The sequence below is a fragment of the Siniperca chuatsi genome, linkage group LG18 (genome assembly GCF_020085105.1).
Source record: "Siniperca chuatsi isolate FFG_IHB_CAS linkage group LG18, ASM2008510v1, whole genome shotgun sequence".
In the NCBI taxonomy this organism is placed as follows: Eukaryota; Metazoa; Chordata; class Actinopteri; order Centrarchiformes; family Sinipercidae; genus Siniperca; species Siniperca chuatsi.
Window position 1 is genome coordinate 18755569 of NC_058059.1, and position 13792 is coordinate 18769360.

Sequence of the window (13792 nt, forward strand, 5' to 3'; positions counted from 1 at the left end):
AACACAAAACATAAGAGGTCATGTTGGTCCCACAACTTATATTAATGAACACACAACACTGATTTACAGATATTTACAGCAGCATCTTACAATTTTATCTTGTACTTATTTTACAGACAATGAAGGAATACAGTGAATAAAAATGATATAAGTGACTCAGTTTGTAAGACTTGAAAAAGTACCATGTATTCTGTTACTTCTTTGTTGTTCATCTGCATGGATGTCAGTATGTCATGTGGTATTTTCCTATCTTCACCTTTATGTTTCACATTCAAACTTATGATCCTGTGTCAGTGATTCAGATCAGCAGTCGTCAGACACTGGTCTCAATGTGAGGTGACGTCTTACAGTTCAGCATATGGGATAGGAGTCTATGCTGGTGGTGGTACCTGGCACACACACACACACACACACACACACACACACACACACACACACACACACACACACACACAAAACACACACACAAAACACACATATACAGCATGAGTAAGCAGCAAATCAATAAAAGGTCATTTAAAATATTGGCGCCATCCTCTGCTCTAGAAGTCTCACTACAGGGATTTTGTTTTCAAATGCTTTAAAATGAATATAGTCTGTGTGCATCTGTTAGACAGGTGCGTAGGAAAATGAAGTCATGCAGAAGAGGGTAGTGAACCACACACTGTCAAACTGAATGACTGATTGGTTGTTGCAGCCTGTGGCTCGAGTATAAAGAAGTTTTCATATTGTGAGTGTAATGCCTGACAAAGGGCTATAACCAAAAGTGTTGCTTCATTTCCTTTTTGCATTTTAACATTTCCTTATGACTGTAGATGTCAATTCTCCTTAAGATGATAGCTTATTAAATAAATTAAGCTAGTTAAACTACTGGCATCCTTTAAGGAAGTGTTTAAGTGTATAAGACTATACTGACTTGGTAATGACCCTCTGTATCTCTTTGTTCTCCTCCTCTCTGAGTTTCAGCAGAACCTGCTCCAGGATAGGAAGCTCCAAGTTCAGATACTGGGCTACCTGAGAGGGGAGGAGAGGAGAGGAGATGAGAGGAAGGGAGGAGAGGAGAGGAGAGGAGAGGAGAGGAGAGGAGAGCTGTTCTACGACTGCGAAAGTCGATCAGTCCTCGGCCCCCCTCTGACAAAGGTAAAAACAGCACAGTGGATCTAATCATGTGAAGTCTTTTTTGTATTTCCCTTACGAGTGTGTCTGGAGCTTCCAGGTTGTTAACAACCAAAGTTCTCCCCCTATAGGGCAGCTGGGGCTAGACCCACGTCCACCGACACAATCGAGCACAGATTTTTTTCAACCAAACCCTCCCAGTTTTTACTCTGAAAATCATCATTACCCAGAAAATTACCCTTCATCCCCTCTCTGCTCAACTACAGCCCAGCTGGTTATGTTGGCTCCTCTATATTGCGCCACTCTAAGACCATCACCTTTTGACCTGTTGACCTTCGCAGAGGAAGCCTGTTCATATAATGCCAATTTATGTTCAAGAATCTGAATATCATTTTGTCCAGTTATAAAAACTGTGACATCATAACCATTGCTGACAAGCTAACTGTATTTTTTTCCATCTCAACCCTGCTGGTCAACCCTTTGAGGCCATGAGTTGAAGCCACGACGGCCTTACTCATCCGAGAACCATATGTAATGTTTTCATGACCGACCTGTTCTCCTACAGCCAAATAACTCTAATCCCATGTTTGATGGACATGGGAGGCAAACCCTCAGTGAAGCAATACGATTATACACTCTGCAACCGCTCACACACTCACACGGTCCAACTCCCAGCATGCAGTGAGAGGAGAGGAGAAAGATGTAAATATGTGGTGTTTTATTTAATGTAACTTTGTAATACCTAATGTAAGCAAACATACATAATGCTGTAACTCTCAAGCTGATTTACACAGCTTTAATAAATTCATTGACTCTGACCTCTGATGCACTTAAAGATGTGTTGACGTCATTGGAGGTGAAATACAAGTAAAACAGGCCTTCATTTTCAATTACCGCCTGCAAGTTATTGTGTAACTATTTTGTAGATGCAGGGTACCAAGAATATATTAACTAGGTTCCCTATAAATACACATGAAGAAGTACAGGAAACAAGGAGTAACACATTTGTGTTTAGAGGGGACCTAAAACAAAAAAAAAGTTTTGAACTTTTTTAATTACCCTGTAGGCCTACATATTGAATAATTACAATGTACAAACAGGATACCAGCAGACTTAACCTTTCACCACAGCTCCATTATGAAAAGGAGTCAAGCCACATGGCACTTACACTTAGTTAAAAAAACACAAAAAACTTTGTAATAAAGTTTAATATATCCTGTGAATACACTGTAATTACAGTGAAAAGGGGGTAAACAATGGACCATTAACAGCCCAGTATATATAGTAGTAAACGTGACCTATAAAACTAAAAACAGTTATATTGTTATAGCTATAAAGGCACACCTTTCTTCCCAGGCCTAATATTTTGTTCCCCAGCAACAACAATAATGTAAAAGAAAAATATCAAAAACATTCAAATAATATTTATAATAAATGTTGACATTGCAGTTTCCCAAAGTTATTTTTTGTAAATATGTCATTCTAAAATAAATGATAAAAAGTAAAGAGTGTAAGTCCTCAGTAATTTAAAAATACTTGTAATGCATAGTAAACACAAAATTGTTAACCCTTATTTTCTTAGCCATTTGTCTTCTTCCCTTACACTTACACATAGCTACCCAAGTATTTTATTGATACCTTTTATGCACTAAAAAATTGCACAGTAACTTGCAGACTGCATTGTAAAGTGTTCCCGTCTCTTCAAATATAAAGTATATGTGAAGATACTTCACATTTATGTGGCCACAAAATTAGAGATGGACTTTAACTGATTCATTTAAATTGTGGTATGTCAGTATCATCAACGGCGCAAGAAAAATGTCCTGGTGTTTGATACTGAGGGACTGACTCCAATGCCTGACAAATACCATCAATATCATCCATAAACTCAAATGAAGCAGCAGTTAATAAAGTCATATTTTTCCAGTACTGGGTCGAGATATGCTTGATACATCACTTGAAGTGTTTTGGTCTGGATTTTTTCTCTTATCCCCTCGGAAGGCGGGGCTAGAAAACTCACATCGTTGCTGACTTCCTCTTCGTCCATGTCCATCAAAAAGATCCTCATGATGTCATCAGAGGGACCCTGTAGTATGCGCTCCCATAGCGGCAGGTCTCTGTTACTGAGCTTCCTCTTTTCTGGACAACGCACACACAACATGCTGTTTTACATTGTCTAAATATTTCTTTTGCTGTGTAATTCTGATATAACAGACGAACCATACCTCCACTCTGGTGAACACAGTACAGAGCAAACTCCTGGGGATCGTTCTCTATCTGTCGGATGAACATACAAGAAAAATATAATAATATAAGCATCTATCATAAATCCTTGTTCTAATAGATTAACTGGTGAAACGACTTTTCTTGCCCTAAAAAGATGTTGCATAGCCAAAAAGTAATCTTCCCCCAAATTATTAATATTTCTTGTATGTAGCTGTGTAACATACAATACATTGAATAAGCAAACCTTTTTGCAAAATGAACCCCAATTGGGTGACCTCCAGTGATGGAAGAATCCTTTATTTTAGTAAAAGTACTAATACCACATTGTGAAAAGTAAAAGTCATGCATTAAAAACCTTACTTAAGTAAAAATTTGTAAGTATTTGCAGCAAAATTTACTTAAAGTATCAAAACTAAAAGTACAGAAAATGGTCTCTGTCAGTGTTTTACTTTTATATCTGATGTTTCTGGATTAATATTACTGCTGCATTAATGTGTATGTTGCATTTTACTGCAGTAGTTGTTGAAATACTTTATAAGCCGTTGGGTAGTTTAATCTACAGCAATGACATAAACAAACATATGATCTATGAAATCAAATTCAAATTCACCAAATTTGGAGATACGTGGTTTTTGCTGGACAGGGTGGGTATGAAAAATTGTAATCTGAAAAGTAACTAAAGCTGTCAGACAAATGTAGTGGAGTAAAACGTACAGTATTTGTCTCTGAGATGTAGTGGAGTAAAACGTACAGTATTTGTCTCTGAGATGTAGTGGAGTAGAAGTATAAAGTAGCATTTACTCTCGTAAAGTAAAAGTACCCTGAATTTGTATTTAAGTACAGTGAGTAAAAATATTTAGTTGCATTCCACCACTGGTGACCTCTAAGTTATGTTGTGCTGATTAATCCTGTCAGAGCTTGTTTTGGAAAAATGATCACCTCCCTGCAGCTTTCAGTGCTTAATACACACTGTGTAATTTTTTCATTTCATAAACAGTCAAATAAATATCACACATTACATACAGGGTTCAATCCTGTGAATGTCTAATTATGAGAAAGTCAATCTGAGTGAGTTTAAACTAGATATAATCCTGATTTACTACACCACCACTGTGATTGATATTTGTGCCCTTATTTTTTTTTTTTTTTACATCACTGTGATTTCTCCTGCAGTTTGAAGAATGTGTACAAACGCTCACCTTGAACTTGTTTAGTAGCTGTTCAATGACCTGGTTTGTGGTCAACCTGCTGGAGATACGAACTTTAGTTGGGGTACCGAAGGACGGAGTGAAGATAGAGGTCTGTAGAAGACAATGAGAGACTGATGAGCTACAGTACAGCTGGGAGTGAGGGAAAAGAGATACTTATGGAAAGGGAGGGGAGAGATGAGCTCGACAGGAAGAGAATTTTAAAAGAGAGATGAGGAAACCTACCTTGTAGTTATAAAAGTGTCCATTGATAGAAAAGCGATGTTGCCTTTCTTTCTCTCTTTGCTCTGCTGACTTGCCCCTACCCCTCCTCCTCTTGACCAATGAGGCGTCACTCATACAGCGAAACAGGTTGGACTCTGCCTCCAGCTCTGAGTTCTTCCGCCTCATAGGACGCAGCGTGGTCGTCTCATAAACAACTGGGCCTTTGGAGTGTGCAGAAACACACGCATAAAATGTCTCATATTCAACATTTGGTGTGAATAACACCAATATATTACATTATATACTATACTATACATTATGTTTTCTTGTTTTGTGTTTGTGCAACCAAACAGCGAAATCAGTCATAATTTTGTAATCAGAATGAGGTTTGATTACAATCTATGAATTGATTGTGTGCCCTTGAAATAATCTACACAATATGCTGCAATGTAATTCAAAAGTGAGAACTTTGAAGATAGCATTGTTGTGGAAACATTATGGAGATACGGGAGGAAAATAAAAACCAGCCTGGTAAAGGATTGTTGACCACTGTGTCCTGTGCAGTCTCAGCCATCTCATCTATCTGGTGAAGGTCAACATATTCTCCCCATCGTGTCATACCCCTGCAGAGAAGAGAGGAAATGATCTCAGAGACTTAAAATTACAGATTACCTGCACGTAGAAATGAACATCAGTTACGTTTTACATACTTTAATCTTGAATCATGAAACATTAGATTCACACAACTGAACTTGAGGATACTCAGTCTTGCTCATGTGGAGAGCTGTACTACCTGGATTATGGGTTGTTCAGATGTCAGCATGACGCCTCTACTGTGGTCACTACACTTTACAGGTGGTCAATCAACAGTTACGTCGAATCCCAAAGCTCATTCTTGGGTTCTCCATGAGAGGGAATTTGAATAATAATGGCCGGTAATGTTGGCAAATACAAAATGAATTGCTCATTTATGACCACCTTTGTACCCCAATATCTGTAGAAAGGTGCTTTTGTTAGCCTTAACCTTTTAAAAGTCAACTGTTTAGGTATTACCTTGTCAAGGTTGGTTAATGAAAAGCTCCTAATATAACCTATCCCCTTTTAAACTGAATATATTACCAATCCTACTGATCATAGATCATCATTTTTAGGCCAATATTTGTTGGTGTACTATTCTTTGTCCGGTTTTAAATGGTCAAACAAAGATGACGTAACATCACGTTGCGACGATTCCATCTGCAAGAAGGATATCTGGCAAAAAGAGGTACGAGGCTCATCGGCAGATAAGCTTGGGCTTGTGAATGCAAAGGCTCCAAAGCTCTTCGCATTTTGCTCTGTGCTGTTGACATATTAGTAATATGGTGCAAAAGCTGAAAACAACCTCTTGTTTCCGAGCGGGCTGACAGGACTGGTGGGGTCAGATGAGATCGGAGGAGCAATGGGAATCAGCTGTTTATCGTCCTGTATTTTCAGCCTGATGGGTCTCCGCACTCCCCAGGAGATGTTCAGGAAGCCTTCCACCACCACCTCTCCATCACCACCCTGTTACAGAGACAGACCCAGAGACACCTGTACGGTGTATAATTACAGTCGGACATTCAATTAACATACCACTTTATGGCCCAAATTCAATGTAATAGCTGATAAATAAGAGTCCTAAAGATACAACTTTTGAGTACACTTTTCCTGAAATAACCATTTTTGCAAGAGGACAGAAGCTTGAAATATTATTATGACATACCTGGAAGTATCTGAGGTGCAGTTGAGTCTGGTCCTTTAGGAAGCAGTTGTAGGTTCTCAGCAGTGAGAAAAACTCTGCTCTGCAACACAATAACAATGAGTGACTAAATACAAAAATGCAAAAGCCAGCAGAGTCTCAGCTGCATATGAAGCGGCCCACCTGGACAGTGTCCTCCCGTCCCCTGCCTGGATCACTGGGAGACGAGCTGCTTCATTCATCTCTGTTTGCATCAACTACTGCAGAGAGAGAAACAAACGAAGAAATCATTCATTACAACAGCTTCTGTAATCACACCACAGACACTAGAGGCCGCCGACTTGTTGAATGGTACTTCAGCGTGCGCGTTACTGTTGTACATGTTCCTAAACAAAGACACCTGAGCAACATTATGTCAACATGGAGCAAGGAACTGCACAGAAAATTACCTACACCGCACTTGTGCAACCAACACGGTGTCCCTCCTTCCAAAAATAAACAATATAATTAGAGTCTTACCTTTTCTAACATGGCAAATCAGAGCTCTCTTCTTGATTCTGTTTCTTTGCCTCTGTCTTTCTTCTTTCTGTACTTTAAATATCTCTTTCCTCTCTCTCTCTCTCTCTCTCTCTCTCCCTCTGAAGTTTTTGTGTTATATTTATCCCTCGCTCTCTCTCTCTCTAGCCGTGCCTTCACTCTTTCACTTTCTTTTTTTGTGCTTGTCTCCAAGAGATTTAATAACAGTACTCCACCCAGTAACCAGTGATGACAGTGTAGACCCAACCATTTGTTTATTCTTTGGTTGGAGACACTGAAGCTTGTGCCTGTGAGCAGAGATTGTTGGAATATCCACGTGGCTTCTCTTTGTTTTAATTTATCTCTCCATTCTTTTTCTCCTTCTGTTCTTCTGAATGACACAGCAGTCTCTTTGTCCCTTTCTTTCACTCTTTCCACCTCTCCCTGTCTCAGCCTGTTTGCTGTTAAGAAATATCTCAGGTATTCAGCAGTTGTCATCCCAGCAGCCCCACCACTCCCCGTTCTGACTGACAGTTCACTCTTGTACAGAGGGACGAACCATTTTACACCAGCAACGACAAAATTTAAAGGTGCAGTACGAAACTTTGCATGCGTTGTTTATAGGAAAATGTAGGAAATCCCACATCACAATCTAAAACTAACATGGCTGTACTGATCTCTTTCAAAACGCACATGTGAAATGTGTGTTTCCACATGGGAAATATTACATGTGAAATGTCCAAAAACGGCATGTGTCTATATGTGAATTTATCAAATATGATTTGTCACATGCGGTATTACATGTGAAATGTGTAGTTTCACATGTGATGTTTTACATTTCACATGTTAAATATCTAAAAAAAAAAAAAATCATCTGAATTTATTACATGTGAAATGGCATTCCACATATGATACGCATGTCAAACGTGTTTCACATTTGATTCTTATGTGCTTTTTATTCTGATGGATAACATGTTCTTTCTAACATGACTGCAAGTTATAAGTTATAAATTAGATGTTCAGAATTAAAAAGTGTCAATATTACATAAAACACAAAAGCGCATAATAAATATTGTTTAAATGTACGCGATCAGTATAAACAAAAAATTATTATTATAATTAAATAAGTACCCATAAGTACCCACAGGGTGGGTGTATATTCTATGGACGGGCCAGCAGTGAATAGGTTGTGACAACTAAGATGAAGCACAGTGAAGTTTTACTTTAGCAAAAAGTTTTACTTTAGCAAAAACAGTTATTGCTGTCTGTCAGACAGCAACAACTGTAGAAGGAAGAGCTGCATTATTTTGTTTATTTCCTGTTTAGCTGAGGGAGAGGAAGGCGGGACTAAAATACACTTTACTGACTCAAGGCCTTGTGTTTCTACCTGTACAAAGCAAATAACAAAGGTAGAGTTATGAGTGAGACGGAGTGATGAGTGAGCTTCAATTCAGATAGGAATCTTTAACTTACCCTCTTAAATTGAGCGTGTAATAATTGGAATATGTTGATAAACAGAGGTCAGTCTGTGCATGATGCATGTCTGAGGAACACTTAAATCTGCCATTTCTTTTTCTGGATCAGGGATCCATGAGCACCTGGCCAGGTGCAGGACTCTAAACCACAGCACTCAATTACCGTCTACTGCTTTGGAGCTGCTCACTTGCTCATTTGTAAATCCGGGTTGTACACAGTGACTCCCAGGTGTGCATGTTTGTGTCTGAACAGACATTTCCGGTGAAGGGCAGATGCAGTTTAGCAAAAGTTTAAGAAAGGTTAATAAAAGCCTCATGACTGTGTGTCTTTCAAGCCTCAACATGTTGATTTTAAGATCCCTTGGAGATACATCCAAACTGTGTGTGTTTGTGTCAAGTCAAGTCAAGTCAGTTTTATGTGTGTGTCCATATGTGTGTGCGCGCGTGTTTGATTTGTGAATCACATGCATGTCAAAAGTCAAAGCAAAGCCACCAGTAAAGGAGAAGTACTGACAAATGGTCAACATTGCAACGTCAATAATGTGTCAATATTGTAAAGTTCATAAGTCCAACACAGGGACTGTTCAATTAGCAGCAGCAGTCTTTTAACCTGAGCTCAAAGGAAGACAACTGCTCTGAGCCTGGAAGCCAAAAGATTCCAGGCTCCTCTTCAGTGATCCATAGTGGATTGTTCCACTTTACTTCTAGTGAGGTATTGCTACGTGTGTTTAAGTTAAGGTTTTATTGCAGTAGTGTCAGCTGCTGCTGGAGAAGTGAAGACTTTAGTGAATCAAAGCAACTGGTGGCAATGATGAAAGAAGACAAAAAGTCTACACCGTGAGCTCATGAAGCTTACTAGAAAACCTTCTATAATTACCACCAGTGGGTTCAAATGTAGAGCAATACATTTCAAACGCAGGTGATGCAAGATGCTATAACTTGCCATTTATAGATTATTAGATAGATGTTAAACACAGGCCATTGTAAGCCTGAAAGATTGATTTAACTGCATGAGAATTTAGCCGTAGAAGTATGCACGTTGTCATAATGAATTTCTCTAGCAAAGCCAAAAGAGTACTCTCATGTGGAGGGTGGAGCAGAGGGTGCAGCGTATGTACACAATAAGATACAAGCTTTTTTATAGTAAAACTGTAGCCAGCGGGAAAAAGCCAATGACACACCCAGCTTCTCCCTGTATTGTCTTCCTGTGTGTGACTCTCCCGGTCTCTCTCTCTCTCTCCTCTCTGTCTTTCTCTTTCTCCCTTACTCCACTCCTTTCTCCCTTTGTACTGTATTCTAATATGGGACTATTTCTCACTGACATGCACAGATATGACCTAAAGTAAACTATGTAATGTTAGTACAGCGCCCCCTGTTGAAACTCTGTCCCCCCATGTTTTACATGTTTTTAGTAAGTTTTAACTATCATACTTTTTTACATGAAATGTCTCCAGGTTTTAATCAAAATGAAATACCCATTTAAACTATGCAGAATCCATGTACTTATTAACTATTAGACCATGGGTACATTCAGGTAAATTCTGTATTAATGAATGTTGTTGTTAGCTAAAAGTAGCACTGTTTGGTTCTTTTACTTTCACACTTAAACAAACTGAAGCATAAAATAAACATGATCAAACATACATTCACTCCTACCTGGCCAGTCTTTCAATCTCCACACAAATGAAGCTGGATCACTCCATGTTTGAGGTCTTGTACCTTGTATGTGTGTTTATGTGTGTATTTGTGTGTGTGTTCATAGGTCCAGAGTACAGTGCATGTGGTAGGAGGTGAGCTTGTGTAGCACGCTGCAGCAGCTGGTTAATTATTGCAGGACAAGTTGAGACAGTGTTGGGAGGGAGGGGCTGACACCAGATGCTTTGTGTGTGTATGAGTGTGTGTGTGTGTGTATGAGAGAGAGAGAGAGAGAGAGAGAGAGAGAGAGAGAGAGAGCGCTAACCAGTAGATTGACAGTTTGCATTTTAACCAATTGTAAGAATATTATGTGGATTGTAATTGTGTGCATGTGTAGAAGGTCCTAATTAAATACTGAAATATAGTAATTGAAATGATGTAGAAACTATGGTTATATAAAACTTAGACATTTAGAAAACGTTCGGTTTTCAACCACACTTGGTAGTGTAGTATTAACCTAGATTGCAAATTAAATCTTTGCTCACTAAATACGGCTTTCTGACACTGGGAGGCCACCAGCAGCAGCAGTGAATAGACAGCATACAGTTGATCCTAGCAGATGACAGCTGCATGTTCATAAGGTAGGACAAAGAGAACAATAATCCAGGAGGGCTTTCTTTCCTATTTTCCTTCTAGATGTGACCTTTGGGTCAAATATTTGAAAGGCATCATAGTAGTTTCCATTTTTATGCAGACGATTCTCAGATCTAATTCTCCTTCGAATATGGAACTACAAGCAAACTACAGGTCTGTCTTACAGAAGTTAAAAACTGTTTTTCTCAGCTTCCTTCAGTTAAACTCCAATAAATCGTTTATTATTAATGAAGTTATTATCATAGGTTCAGACGCGCAAGTTCAAATTTCAAGTCAAATGTCTACGCACTCAGGGGCCTTGCCTTCAAACCCTTAAGCCTCATTGCAGAAATGTTGGTGTTGATGGAAAGGCTTAATTTTGATCGCCATGTGAACTCGGCTGTCCAATCCTGCTTCCTACGTCTTCAAAATTTCCAATCCAATTTCCAATCTTTTATCTGCAAAGCAGTTATTTTAATAATCACATATAAGTCATGTATGGGATTGGCTTCTGACTACATTTCTGACTTGCTAACCCCATGTAAGCCTGAGTGCAGCCTGAGATCCTCTGGTAGGTGTCTATTAGTAGTTCCCAAGTCAAGGCTAAAAACCAGAGGAGACCAGGCCCCTTGACTGTGGAGCGACCTGCCAGAGGAGATCAGGCAAGCTAGTTTTTCATAATCATTTAAATCTCTCCTAAAAACACATTATTTCAGAATAGCATTGTCTTAAATGGTTTTATTCTTTTACTGCATTTGTTCTGTTAATTTCATCTGTTAATTATCTGTATTTTATTCCATATACATTGAATCACTTTGTAACTATAAATACAGTTATTATTAGTAGCAGTATAAAGAACGGAAGTTTGCTGATGTTTATAACATGATAAAGATAATCTCCTCTACTCTTTTCTCTTTCTTGCCACACAGGGACAAAAGTGTGGATTACAGAGCAGCTCCAATGGAACTGGGGGCTTCAGTTTCTAGATGGGGGGAACTTTAGCAGAGAATCGTGTCATAAACATTCTACAATTTTTCTTACTTCATAATAATAGAATGTCCCAATATGCAATCCAGCCACAGAGAACATTTAGTTTCTGCTCAACTCCACCCTGAAGCAGGAGCTTTGAAAGATGAACAGCAGATTTTGCTGGTGTTATTAAGATTACCAGGGTCACGTGTGACTTGAAAGTGTAACCATGCCTTAGTGTCTATGTTCTCACTCACAAGAGAAAACAACTGTTTAGTTCTGTGAGACAAACGGTGTAATTCAGTGCTCCACAATTATAGAACATAGACTGGATGCATTCAATGCAAGCACTTTGGACAGAAGCCTTGTTGTGGAGCTATTAAAGCTGTGAGCTCCATGCCAACAGTAGGGTCCATGGTAATCTGGGACTGAAGCACAGGCAGCATCCAATTGTTTCTTAAAAAAATACAATATCTTTTTAAACATGTTTGCAAAACTCACTTTACATAAATTTACTTTACTGTTGTGATTCTAATTTAGGAGCAGGTCATTTCTGTGTCAGCAGAGGGAGTCAGAGTATTAGAACAAAAATCATACTGCTGAGTCAGTGGTCCCTGACACTGTAATGTTTTGTCTTTTATAATTCTAATATTGGTTGCTCAGGTGTGTTTGACATACTTCAGTGGTGTGTTGCCTTTATTATAAAAAAATACTGCTGAAAAAAGAAGCTTAATCTTATTCTGCCATGCAGTACAAATGACCCTGCATGACAGCACCACCTAGTGGTGTGCAGTGTCAACAAGAACAAGAAATACTAAAATCCTGTACTATAGCCTATGTGCTTTATGTATAGCACATTATATGTGTTGTTTTATCAAGACATGAAGGTAGATGGAGATGAGAGTCAAACTAATGTACAGTATAAAAGAGATAAAGAGGAAGGGACACTGAAAGACAAACATTGGGCAGGAAGCTAAATCTCCTAGCTTTGTCACATGACAAGACAAAAGACATTGTGTATGGCAACCTTACTATCACAAGTGATGGTATTGTCCATAATATAAAATTGAAGCTTCATACTGTAGCACAAAACTACAGTTACAACTGCATTGCTTTTGTTAAGGCAACAGTTAAACCAAATATTTTTTTAAAGAAAAAGATCTAGACCACAGTTTTTCCTTAACAACAGTGCGTAAGGCTAACTGTGCCTGCCGAGGGAGTACAATAGTTGACTCCATCCAAAGCAGAATGGATAAGGAGCAAATGAGCTGAAATGCCATTCCTTTCCTAAAATAAAACAGGACATACAGCCTGGCAGGCAACAGGTGGACACAAAAGCTGCCTCCTGGACTCTGTGTGTGTGTGTGTGTGTGTGTGTGTGTGTGTGTGTGTGTGTGTGTGTGTGTGTGTATCAAAGTCTAACAGTAAATACATGTTAAGTAGCGAGCTGGAACATGCCTGTGTGTACATTTTTTTGTAAAAATGTGTACGGATGATCTACAGCATGTGTTCCATGCACATATTAATGTTGTTTATCTGCACATAAGAATAAAGAAGACACAGATGCACAGACAGTATAGTGGGACCTACTGTATTTGACTGGTAATCTATCCTGACACTTTCTCTTGATGCAAATAGAAAGTTCTCTTATCTGGTAACTTGTCTTGTCTGCTTTTAATGGGTGATGTGACAATTCTCAGCAGCTTTAATGTTCGTTTGTCCACTTTGTGTCCTATACCGGGTAAAGTTCTGTATTACAGTATGTTAAAACTTGGACTAGATTGGATGCAAACGGGACTGGGGATATGTGACAACAAAAAAATGTACGTGTATGTTAATGAAAAGTGGATTTGTATTATATGTACAGCTATGTTTGCTATTTCTGCGCTTTTGATTTCTGTTTGTGTTATATAGCTTTACTGACACAAATGGGACTTATGTCAACTGACATGGCACTAAAGAGCGGAACCTTGGAGCAGCTTGTTCTGTGGTTCGATGAATAAACAGTGGACTGACACTGTTGTTGATTACTGTGAATGAGGATAACGCTCCAAAGGCTCCAGTGCCTTTGGAGCTTTGAGTGTGGCTACAAA

The 13792-nt window shown here is 38.8% G+C and overlaps 1 protein-coding gene across 5 annotated transcripts; it reads right to left on the bottom strand.

The window, feature by feature from the left end:
- Nucleotides 1-18: 18 nt before the first annotated feature.
- rassf6 (Ras association domain family member 6) lies at nt 19-10271 on the bottom strand. 5 transcript variants are annotated; one of them, XM_044175502.1, is made up of 11 exons: nt 10119-10271; nt 6655-6731; nt 6496-6574; nt 6136-6296; nt 5283-5377; nt 4776-4975; nt 4542-4643; nt 3342-3393; nt 3137-3255; nt 917-1014; nt 19-389 (listed from the first exon to the last, which is right to left on the bottom strand). In XM_044175502.1, the coding sequence occupies exons 2-11, from the start codon at nt 6723-6725 to the stop codon at nt 314-316; spliced, it is 1053 nt and encodes a 350-aa protein (XP_044031437.1). In that variant the 5' UTR covers nt 6726-6731; nt 10119-10271; the 3' UTR covers nt 19-313. The 5 variants fall into 5 exon arrangements, with proteins under 5 accessions (XP_044031437.1, XP_044031441.1, XP_044031440.1 ...); XM_044175506.1 differs by having other exon boundaries at nt 6655-6728; nt 10119-10246; XM_044175505.1 differs by having other exon boundaries at nt 10107-10240.
- Between the last annotated feature and the right edge of the window lie 3521 nt (nt 10272-13792).

Coding starts and splice junctions, on each gene's coding strand:
- rassf6 (XM_044175501.1), bottom strand. Junction 6,575..6,654: donor GACGGGAGGACACTGTCCAG/GTGGGCCGCTTC, acceptor ATTGTGTTGCAG/AGCAGAGTTTTTCTCACTGC. Junction 3,256..3,341: donor CTGTGTTCACCAGAGTGGAG/GTATGGTTCGTC, acceptor TGCGTTGTCCAG/AAAAGAGGAAGCTCAGTAAC.